Source organism: Denticeps clupeoides, chromosome 3, assembly GCF_900700375.1.
Source record: "Denticeps clupeoides chromosome 3, fDenClu1.1, whole genome shotgun sequence".
NCBI classification, from domain to species: Eukaryota; Metazoa; Chordata; class Actinopteri; order Clupeiformes; family Denticipitidae; genus Denticeps; species Denticeps clupeoides.
This window is the reverse complement of record NC_041709.1, coordinates 10552051-10564291: the sequence shown is the minus strand read 5'-3', so window position 1 is coordinate 10564291 and position 12241 is coordinate 10552051. Positions and strand designations below refer to the sequence as shown.

Sequence of the window (12241 nt, the reverse complement as noted above, 5' to 3'; positions counted from 1 at the left end):
GCCATTCTGTGCTGTGTTTTGTAAAGGAAATACCTCTCTTTATTTTCCACCCTCTCTCTTTCACACACACACACACACACACACAAGCATGCACGCTCGCCCACTGCCTCCCTCTCTTGTGTTTTAGTGTTTACTTCTCCTCTTTTGACAGGACGTGTTTTGCATTAGATAACACAGATGTTAATGGATTCTTTGGCATATGTTTTATAAATCAAAACCACTGGCTGGGGAGTTTACCTCTTAGTCCTGTCCATACCAGGACAGCTTCATAACCCACCTGGCAGATTGGCAGACATACAGCCTGTGTGGGAAAACATTGGAATTTTTTTGGAACATTTTCTTTTTAAAAGCATTAAACAAATCTGGACTGTTTTATTACATTAATCCCACAGAAGGGTTTATCATAAGAACATATTACTTAGTACAGATTTTGTACTACCCTCCTGTGGGATGTAATTGTTTCAGACTAAATTAAATTCAACTGGATATGCTTGAAATCGTACACTTGGGGTCTGATTTATATGCATCTTAACAATTGTTGCCATGTTCACCCATAATCCATACATCCTTTCTAGCTTCCATAGAAATTTGTGAATTTGTGTAGCCAGCCACTGGGGATGGATGTTACCAAATGGATGGATGTGTTTCCAAATGAGCCAAGCCCAGGTAAATGGGGAGGGTTGATTCAGGAGGGTTGATTCATCCGGGGTGAAACTTTGGGCTTTTTGGGGTTGTAGCAAATTGAGCAACAGTAGCTCTTCTACGAACACATCCCACATGCATCAGTGAATCTTAGGTGCACATAGCCCAGTACAGCTCAGCTCTTAACTCCTTGCTTTGCCATTTTTTCACTCATAGGTATAAAAAGTTATTAAAATGCTCTGACTGATCATGACCACTTTTTAAGAGATATTCCCCTTTTGTGCCATATTTTCCAGAAGGTAACAACTGTGTATTTTATTGCTATGGACTGTTATATTACTTGTCTGTAATATAATGCAGATTAAAGTTTGTGCAGAAGAGGATAGACTAGAGGAATACTTTCCCTGAATGCTCTTAGTCATCTCTGTTTGGTGTAATCTAAGATTAGGAAATCAAACGTTCTGATAAAACTGGTTAGCTACATAATTGTAGGGCAAGTGCAAGATGAGTGTTTACAGTATCTGCATGTCAAGGCTCTTGCTGTGAGTGTCATGTCTGGTGCATGCATGCAACCACTGTTTCTCAATTGGTCCATTGTCACATTTAATGAAACTGATTTAATAAGTATATAAAGTATATAAAGCAAAAATGTATGAATTATATAAATACATAAAACAGAGCTAGTGTATTGCACAAAGTAAAAGAGACAGAGATACCAAAGATTGCAGATGCCACTAAAGTGTCATAAAACGTCTTTCACAGTTGAGCATGTAGTGGTGTTTTCATAATTATTCATATTAGAAAAGTTAAAGTGAAGTGATTGTCACATGTGATACACAGCAGCACAGCACACGGTGCACACAGTGAAATTTGTCCTCTGCATTTAACCCATCACCCTGAGTGAGCAGTGGGCAGCCATGACAGGTGCCCGGGGAGCAGTGTGTGGGGACGGTGCTTTGCTCAGTGGCACCTCAGTGGTACCTTGGTGGACAGGGATTCGAACCAGCAACCTTCTGATTACGGGGCCACTTCCTTAACTGCTAGGCCACCACTGCCCCAGAAGTAGGTGCAGTAGGAGCCAACAACTTTGGCTTTCACATTCTTCTTATGCAGGCCATCTGAATTGCGTGTCAAATCCAGCATGTCACATTATTTATGTTGTCTGCCTGATTTCCTGATAGTATGTGTATTTAAATAAGCTCACTGTGTCATTTCCTTGTCTGGTCATTGGTCATTTTTCCTGTAATCTGTTTTTTGATGGTCTTTGTGTGTCTGCCCATAATGCCTTGTTTTTGTTAATAAATGCCCTTTTGTTAGTTGTGTGATTGTGTCCACTTTTTCTCTGCCTTTCCTTTCCATCGTGACAAAATGTTGACCTTCACTAAAACCTCTTGCAGCCTGCTGATTTGACACGGTGCCTGGTCCAGGCTACAGGGCTGCATGCCAGGGCTCTACGCTCCGACTGATTTGGTCTCTGTGCCCTTGTTTGGTTTGGATTGTGTGCCTGGGCTCCAATGAAAGATTCATTAGTTTAATTACATAAGCTGTTTCTGCTACCTGGTGCCCAATGATCCCAGCTATGTCTACATCAGCTAACCTCTAATTACAGCACATTTTTGCTGCTGTGTCTTTGTGACCCTCCCTCTGTTTCCAGCCGTCGTTTACTCTCTCATTGGCTTTGAATCTTGTGCACACACGCAGAGACAAGTGAATCTACACATGCAGGCATAAAAGGAAAGCTTAGCTTCCATAGACAATCCATAGAGCACATGCATGCATGTGCACACACAAACACACACAGACACACCTAGAAGCCTAGAAGGTCCAGGCCCAAACATGTTCAGGGAAATTTAATTGATTGTGTGTGAGCATTTGCCCTAAATCTGATCTGATTCATCTCCCAACTTCTCTAAAACTTGCTAAGAAAACACCCATAGGCCTCTGTTCTCCCCAGTTCTCCCTGGCCTCACACAACTGACAGGGGAATGTTGGAATGCTGATATGTGCTCACTGCCATAATGATTTGGGCCAAACAGCAGACGCAGACGTTTTAGCTCCAGCTAGGCGAAGGGCAGGGTTCTCAACCTCAGAAGGATTTTTCTGTTTTCTGCACACACTGAGCGTCCAATCTAATGTAAACAGAGAAATCCATGCAAAATTCCTCAAGGATGTGTAAATGCAAATAATGTGGATCATTCCCCTAAAAGTGAACAGTGACAGAAACCAGGTTGCTCTCATGTATTGCAACACATGCCTTTTATTAAAAAAAAATCAACAGTACTAATCCTCACATCCAACACAACAAAATATAACAGGATGATCAAACTTTACAAAATAATTTAAGCTCTGTTGGATACATTTGTGCAAACAATACATAAACTGAATAAATATTTTACCTTAATAAAATACTGTCTTTATTATAATAGGTTGTATTTCATGGTCTTACACTTGAAGTTCAGACTGGTAAAATGGCCAGACTTGAGATCCACCATCTCCTGCTACTGAAATGATATAAAGACTATAAAAATAATCATAAGGCACCAGTGCATGAAAACCTTTTCCTTAATCTTTGCCTTTGAGCCTCAGAGCGCCTCATTCACTTCAGAGTTCTAAATTCCAGTGATTAAATCCCATAATTTACGCCGCTCCAAGACAGAGGGTAGTGTTGCAGTAATAATGCTCCACTAACTCTGAACAGAACAGGTCTCATATGATTGTTCAAACAGGGAGAAGGGAAAAGGATGCAGAGTGGAATTGAAATCGTAATCGACAAACAGTCCCATCAAGCATTGTGAAGTATGTGATCGACTAGGGATGTGTATTAACAAGGATCTCATGATACGTGTCACAATACGATTATATCAGAGTATTTTGTGACACTGTACAAATTGCAATATTCTACAATTGACTAAAAATGTAAAAACAGAGCGGATATACAAGATGCTGTGTACGATCTGGGTGGATCACATTACATGAATAATTCAGCCATAACTCAGAACTGAATATTGGACTAAAATTGTATACAAAAATATCAATATTTAATGTCCCTGTATTGATACAACATCATCATGAAAAAATAAAAATAAAAAATCCAGTTGGGGGTGCATGGTAGCATTTTGTGAACAGCTGATGACCGAACCCAGGGAATTCTCTCTACACTGTACCCCAAAAGGGCAGATCACTCGAGAAAAATTTACAGTTTTGTAACTTTAAGCTCCAGAAAATAGAAATGTCCAATGACGTGAAATAACCTTCATTTTTGCTGAAATGATCGACCCAAAAGACAGTTTGCTGTCACACATAATAAAATACTGTAACTATTTGATCAAGATTATTGCTTAGCTCCATCAGCCGGTCCAGCAGTACTCATCACCTCATCAGCTCAAGCCACGATGAAGGGAAAGGACAACATCATGCATATGAGGCAACTGCAACAATAATCTGAACCAACATTGAAAAACAGGGAATCTGGGCAATGATGTAAGACAGCGAGCGCGTTGGCGCCTTCAGCGCAAACAAGTATGCTACTGTGTGCATCACGCGGCCCAGGAAGAAGACTAGGAAGTGCCATCTGGCCACTGTCAGTGAAGGCTCAATCAGACAGTAGGCAGCCCCTAGGAAGAGAAACGGGTAGATGTTCTCCATGTCGTTCCTGTGAGCTCTGTGAAAAGAGAGAAGGCACAGAGATATTAGGAATCAACCGTGCCCACCATAACTCTACCTTTTTTGCAAATAATGAACCAGTATGGAATATTTTAAACTCACAGATGCAGATACTATTTGAACACATTAGTCGTGCAGGTATGTGTAAGATAATCAATATGTCGTTGTGACAGGTCACCAGATTGTTAGAGAAAGAAGAAAACAGCAGACACCATCTACAGCTTGGAAAACATCATGGAATGTAGAAATAAGTGTGTTTGAAATAGGAAATGGGTATAAAAGATAATTCTCTCAACTGAGGCCGGCAGCACAATGTGTCCACAACTGAAACAATAAGGATAGCTTATTATAATTTTATGATGTGAGAATTCTTATTTCTAATGATCGAGGACATTTTCCACATCCATAGCAAGAAAGATTGTTACGTTCCTAGTCCTAAGGGAGGAGTGGTTTGTCTTGTATGTTCTCTGCTGTGTGTCTGTTTCTTTTTTAGGTAATTAAAGGGACAGGCCTTGTGATTGGAGACTCCGCCCATGCCATCGTGTGATGTTCACAGCCATCACAAAGATGGCTGCCTAGTGCTCATGGAGAGAAGGAGATTATTGGATTGTTGTGGAGAGTTTTGGTGTTCTGTTCTGTGAAACTGCGTTTCATCAATCCCATAACCCCCAAACCCTGAACTTCCAGACATGCAAATCTATCTACACCAAAGGACCCCAGGCATCCCAGCAAAGGCCTTTTCTTCCTGTTCAGGTCAGGGAAGCCCTTTTGTTCCCTTAAGGCCAAGAAGGAGAAAGTGAGGACAAGCTTCTTCCCAGGAAAATTCCACCCACCCCCACCCCCCCACCCCCCAGTCACATATTCACACATTATAATGACCCAATTTCATGTAGAACTGTGGAAAAAAAACAATAAGATTGTATTCATATCAAATTCATATCACAATAAGAGTTGAAACGTGAGTCATAACTTGAGTAACAGGACACATAAGTTATAGCCACAAGCAATAGCATCAGATTTATATCAGTAGTGGACCTCTGAGGTCTCTGGCTTAGTTTTCTGGCCACATGCAATCACATTTCAGATCCCACAGAGGCACATTTCAATCCTTTGGGTTGTTTTTTTATGCATTTTTATGCACCAGTTCAAGCTCAAGAAAAGCACAATTTACAAACCCTTTCCATCAAGTCTGCTGCCCCCTGCTTCCATAAGACTCAGCATTCCTGGAAATCACGGCTCGGCAGTTATGACCATATGTTGACCTTTGCTTTAAACCGTCCAACAAACCCTCACAGATGGAAACATTCTTACTTTCTAAATCTTGTTCTAAATTATGAATAGAGTGCTTCCAATATATACAAGGCAACAGGGACAACATGGGAGTCTGGAAATCCTTCCGGATCCCAGATAAAAACGCTGTGCGTGCAAATTCATTAGCCCAAGGGCACACATTCTTTAAGATAATGGTGACACCAGTTTGGTCACAGAAGCACCATGCCGGGGGTGTTTGCCAGGACGCGTTGTCAGTAATCGACAGCATCTAACAGAGCAACGCGGCATATCCGGTTTCAGTCGCAGACGTGCACATACCTACAGAGGCAGAAATACCATTTCAAAATGGCCCGAGAGAGAAAAACACACAGACTGAACTAATATTATTTCAGGGATCCAGCACAGACATACACACACACACACACACACACACACACACACACACACCAGGGGAAACAAAAGTACTGATATAAAATTCAGAGACATAATGGGCCGGAAAGCTTTCCCAACTGAGAGTGGAGAGAATAAAGAGATAGACTGAAGATTTCTGAAGGCGAGGAAGAGGGGGAGGAAGAGAGAGAAAGCGAGAGTTTCCACACCAGGGTCTCTCAAATTCCTGCAGCATGCTGAAACACAACCGAGTAAACGTACCTCTTGGGCTTTGCATGACAAAGAATTTTGGGTTCATTATGGAAAACTTTAGGCGCAACTAATAAAATAAAAAAAAAGAAAAGTCACCTCTGGTTGGCTTAAGTAATTTTAAGTTTTACGCAGTTGTGCTGGTGCTCACCTCAGGCAACGTTCCACGTACGGATCTTCTCTGTGATACTGTAGTCCTCCATGCCTTAATGCATCCTCTGGGTTTGCAAAAGCCTGTCCAATATCAAGAAGAATTATGTTTTTTTAATCCTTTTTAAATCTGACTAACGTACCTAAACCAGTTATTAAGATGTTCCAGCGTTTTCTAAAGAAAGTGATCTCGAGCCTTTTCTCGACTTCCTTCCCCTGCACTTTTCTAACGTTGTGGATTTACTGTACAGGATTAAAAAAAATGAAATCTGGTCCCTCTCTACGTGTCAGATTAGCATCTCGCACCTTCATCCAACCTTCGGAAAAAAAAACACACCTCCCCGTACTGAAGATCGAATGTCTCCTTTCTTTCGATTTGTTCGCTACAAAGTCGCATTTAGGATTTATCACACAATTTCCATCATAGTCCAGGACCTCGCCGATTCAAACTCAAGATTAGTTGGCAACGGATTTGTTTGTTACCTTCTTCCTCAGCCTCACTTGGCCAGTGACGATCGCCAGCGCGTACATCTTCACCACCAGCAGCGCGCCGTAGAAAACGAGGCAGCCGAACGGCCCGCTCGCCAGCATCGCGCCGCACCGGATAACGGGGACGCGCGGCGCGCGCGCCCGCTTATGTAGGCGCGCTCCCGGCATCCGGTTGGGTCACGCGCAACGTGGCCCCACGTTGTGAAATCCGTGTGGATGAGCATCAGAATAACTACAGTGCTGAAGCTAACGGAATGCTACTAATACTACTACTAATACTACTATTACTACTACTACTACTAATAATAATAAAACAATAATATAATAATAATAACAATAATAATAAAAACACCATTACTACTACTAATAATAAAACAATAATATAATAATAATTAAAACACTACTACTAATAATAATAATAATAACAATATTTAGCTGGCAGCAAACAAAACTGAATCATAATGGTTGCCTTCAGACATTGTGCCATACGGATGGTATCCAATTATCTATATAATCATTGATCTTTGAGTCATCCTTGTTTTTATGATCGTCCAGTACAGAGTTTTGCATTTCACGCTGCAGTACTTGCACGACAGCGGCACAAACAACGTGGTAACAGTTCATATTTAAGGTACCGTTCAGTACATTTTTACCTATCGCATTTGAATATATTTATACGAACATAGGACAACTGTAACCCATTTTTTACCCTAACAGTGGATTTGTCGGAGTGCTGCTGTTGAGTGTTGTGTTCTATGTTGCACCTATTGTCTCTGATGGGATGGGACGACAATACAGATTTACCTACTTAGCTAGATTAAGGGTACGTGTTTATGTCACCGTCCTTTTGATACGTCAATGTCAATTAATGTAAAAGATCATTATTTTTTCTCAGAAGAAGATTTCGCCATTTGTTTAAGGATTATTCAGTTTACCGGGAAGTCTCAGCATGAGGAGCATCCCCCATACTCATAATGCAGGAAGTGAGTGGAAGCAGCTGTAGTGATACTCACTCACACTTACATGTCTCAAGAGAAAATCATCATAATCATCATCATGCACACCACACTGAGCATGGACCAGAGACTATAAGGCTGGATAAGGGCATCTGACAAATGCAGAAAATGGTATAGGATCCCTCAATGTGAATGGGAGGAGAAAATCAGCCAAAGGACCTATGTTGTCGGGTTTTTTCACCTTCACTTCAGTTGTCATGTGGGTTTGCAGGCTGTGAAGCCATTTTGGAGATATTGACATTTGCACTTTTTTAAATCAAGTATTTCATTGTCATTGATGATAATTAAGTATCAACACCTGATTATGATTGTTTTCTTTATTTTATCATGTTCACACAGGAGTTGGAAGAAGTAAAAATATATCTTTCGTTGAACAGTTTGTCTTCAAAAATGTAATTATACTAACTCCAGATAACACCTTCAAAATGGCCAATTCTCCCATCACCCCATGTGTAAGACCTATTAGGCCAATAGGGGCAGTGGTGAAACTGACCCATGATTTGAAGGTTGCCGGTTCAAATCCCGAGCCGCCAAGTTGCCACTGAGGTGCCGTTGAGCAAAGCAATGTCCCCACTTCCATACAGGACAATAGCAGGACAATACCTGTTATGGCTGCCATCTGCTCATCAAGGGTGATGGGTTAAATGCAGAGGACACATTTTGTGGTGTGCACCGTGTGCTGCGCTTGCTGGGTATCACAATGACACTTTCAATTGACAAATTACAAGACAGTGTGGGTCCCTGCTAGCTGGTTAGCATGCTAAATTCAGGAAGTACCTGTGCAGTACAATACAAAAATATGTCCAATGAACATCGTTTTAACCTGAATGTTTAGCAAAACGTACCATATAGCAAGGAAGAGCATAAATTATTTTAATTGGCGGCATTCCATACAGAAGAGCTGTAAGACTTTGGTTCTTGGTAGGGAGGAAGTGCCTGTCCAGATGCCACACTAATCTTCAGCGGCCTGGCATTCAGCATGGTATTCTGATGACGACGAGGAGCTGGTGGAGGTCAAATCGTCGCAGCAGTCCTCAGCATCAGAAAAGGATGAGGTGTAGTGAAGGCCAGACAACCTGTGGTACTCCTGCTGAGGAACGCTGGGAAACACAGACCTGCTCACCCTGGACATGGACGCGTCCAACGTGTCAATGAGCTGCGTGCAAAAAGCACAGCCCATGGTGCTCACACGTCAAAAAACACGGACTTCTTAAAGATGCAAACTCCTTCAGCACCTTCCCATGGGTCTGGTATAGTCGCCTCCACCAGCAGATAAGGTTTCAGACATGTGATCTCAGATGCAACCTGGCACACGGACACAGACATCTGATCTTGTGTAAACACAGGCAGATACAGTGTCTACTACCAGACAATGTCCCAACAAGCAGATGTCTGTTCGGGAAAGTTTCCGTCAGGCCAGAAAATGTAAAACGCTCATGGTTAGACTAGATGACCCAGGAGAAGACTGGGTTTGACTTCCTCATTCATGGTGGGTCTCTGAGGGATGTGTTGGTGTAGCACCCATCGCTGTTTCGTTCTGTGGATGAGCAGGGCGTAAATATTTACTCTCGAGCACTGCGGCGGCGTGGGTCTCCAGATGAAACCTGCTGCCGTCTGGGTGCCAATGTTTAAATACCAGGGCTTCCACACATCTGGCCTGATGTCCACTGAGTGTAGCTCATGTCAATTGGCTACACAACGTCTATTCTCTAATCGCAGCTGAAGACATAGTTTAGTGGATTCCTCAGAGACATGTTGATGGCAGCAGAATTAGTCAATTCTAGAGTTTGATTATTTTGAATATTTTGCTAGTTGAGAAGTTGTTTAACCCCTTCAACCCCTTGAAGAATCTCCTCCCGTCCTCCAAGGATTTCCGAAGTGCAGTCCAGATGTGTTTGTGTTGTGTTTGATGTGTTCAGGTTGGAACGATCGGGATTGCTGTTTCCCTGTCTGCAGACCTGTGTTACAAAAGAAATAAAAGTCACAGAAATAGCCACCAAAATGGCAGCCTGCCTGCACATCACAGAACTGACATACAACATTCTGAATGTACAACTGACATTCTGAGAAAAAAAAAACAAAAAAAAAAACAGTAACTAAAACACACATATAATGGTCATTAAAAAGTGAAAGTTTCAATAATTCAATAAAAGGACTAGGAATTGCAATGCCTTCAATTGATTTGAGAAAAACTGTTGTAACTTTGTAAAAAAAATAAAAAATTAAATTTAAATTTACTTGGCCACACCTTTTGCACAAATCTTGCCATATTACTCAAGAGTACCTATTTTTTGAGATCTAAACATTAGTTTTAAAAAAATCAGCATTGCAAAGCTCATCAGCACTGTGAAAGACTGAGACTTTATTCTTAGCCCCACCCTGAAAATGGTTATATGTGGCAAAATCATATATTTCCAATATAATTGTTCATAATGAAAACAATATTATGAATAAAATAATACAATGAAACAAAATATTATATTCAAGTTGCATGCTGTAAACAGAATCATGCAGAAAACCAAAAAGTTCTAATGTTGGCTAACTATCAAATTATTTTACCTAAAGCCATTTATGCATGTGATCTAAACATATAGTCCAACAGAAATTTGTATGATACAGGGAATAATTTACTTGCCCATCCTATATTTGGATTGTGCACTAAATTATTAAAAATACAGTTTTCTCACTCAGTGCCCATCTTAACGGCAAAATCTGCATTTCATGTAAAAACATGTTTAAAACGCTAATTAGATATATTTTTTAATCTTGGCACACCTGTCTTTTAGGTCCAGCTGCATTCAGCCAAGCATCTACTGCAATCTGCTAGCAGTACACATGCTAATGCTTTGGCTGCACAAACAGAAGCGAGAGGTCTGTTTTCTTTGAGGCCAGGCTGGCATGCAGAAAGATCCAACATGGTTCTAAAGAAGGAAGATAAGAGACCCACCTCTGTCGTGGATGCTCCTCTACTGCAGAGCCCCTCACCCCACACCTCTCCCACCTCCCACTCCTCTCTCCGTCTGGACCACTATCTGCGTACCCGACTGCTGAGGGACTCTAAAATCTCCAGGTCAACCAAATTAGCGATTTCTTTCTGCCCCCTCTCTTCCTCCCTCTCTCTCTCTTTCCCCTTCGCTGGCGGTCTAAAAGAGTACAGCCAGACAGTGGCGGTGGGACGTGAATGATAATAGCGGGGAGGTTGTCAGACTGAACAGGGAGGGGCAGGGGCAGCCAAAGATAGATGCTTCAAAGAGGAGAGGCTCAGCTGCCTTCCAGCCTGTGGCTGGCTGAGAACAATGAGAAGCCCTCCAGGTCTTTGTTTGACATGGTTCACGCAGGCATGTCGAATCCGGCGTTCGTGTGACAAAGTAATGGCCTTTGAAGTGAGAGCTGTAATTATTATTACCGTAAATGCTCTGTTGTAAAGACTTGAGCAGCTTTAGGATCTTCAGGTATTCCTTGATTAAAGGGCTGATGTGTTTTTCTTTCAGACAAATGCAATTGTGCATGATTTGGTCCTTGTCTGGCTAGCCAGATCTCAGAAGTAGAACACAGACAGCACAGATGGCTACGGAGACTGACAATTGTGTCGCAGATCAGCACCAAATTCAGTTAAAAAAAATTATGAACTGTTGATTTGTCTTGATTTGATAAGTGGAAAAGTCTGTCCTTTAAATTGATGGGATATGGAAGTGTAAGAATCTGAGCAAACATTGCAAGGATCCAAGGTCAGAGCCTCTGTTTTGTAGGTTACCAAGTGTTCAAAAGGATGACCAGTGAACCTCAGATATGAGGGGTATACCTGGAGAACAGTCCAAAACATCTACACTGGAGCAACGGAAGGCTTCCTTTCAGTTGGGTGTGGGTTTACTGCTTACTAGGCAGCAAGCTATACAATGAAAGGTAAGGTAAGAGCTACAAGGAAAATCCAAAACAAAACCAAAAAAAGCGCAGAATATACAAGCTTTATTAACAGTAAATTCTGTAACATTGTTCAGAGACAAAAATGGATTTTCAAATATGTTTGGTCAACCTTCTGAAAAAAGCATCTCCAACCTGCATAGCTGCCAGATGCTGATGCTTGACCCTATTCTGCTGGTGACCAAAGATGGCTCTACAAATGCCAGATCGCTGACATGGTGCAATTATGTAATTAATGATATTCAACTGTTCACCTAGATACCAAATATCCAACATGACATCACCGACATGAGCATGTGTGCACTGTTGATCAGCCATCTTGGCCACCATTAACCTATCACTATTATTCTTGTGGCGGTGAGCATGATAAATGTAGGATATTGGTACTAGGCCCACCAGTAAAACTGAGGATACAATAGCCATTCTAGTCATCAGCAAAAAGCAGCAAT

The 12241-nt window shown here is 41.6% G+C and overlaps 1 protein-coding gene and 1 long non-coding RNA gene across 2 annotated transcripts; both read right to left on the bottom strand.

The window, feature by feature from the left end:
* Positions 1-2874: 2874 nt before the first annotated feature.
* On the bottom strand, positions 2875-7005 carry ptges (prostaglandin E synthase). Its single transcript, XM_028973826.1, has 3 exons — positions 6850-7005; positions 6368-6450; positions 2875-4303 (listed from the first exon to the last, which is right to left on the bottom strand). The coding sequence occupies exons 1-3, from the start codon at positions 6955-6957 to the stop codon at positions 4054-4056; spliced, it is 441 nt and encodes a 146-aa protein (XP_028829659.1). The 5' UTR covers positions 6958-7005; the 3' UTR covers positions 2875-4053.
* A 1168-nt stretch (positions 7006-8173) lies between these two features.
* Positions 8174-11055, bottom strand: LOC114786846 (uncharacterized). The gene is made up of 3 exons (XR_003749257.1): positions 10819-11055; positions 10647-10721; positions 8174-9829 (listed from the first exon to the last, which is right to left on the bottom strand). It is a non-coding gene; the product is annotated as an uncharacterized LOC114786846 (long non-coding RNA).
* Positions 11056-12241: the final 1186 nt, after the last annotated feature.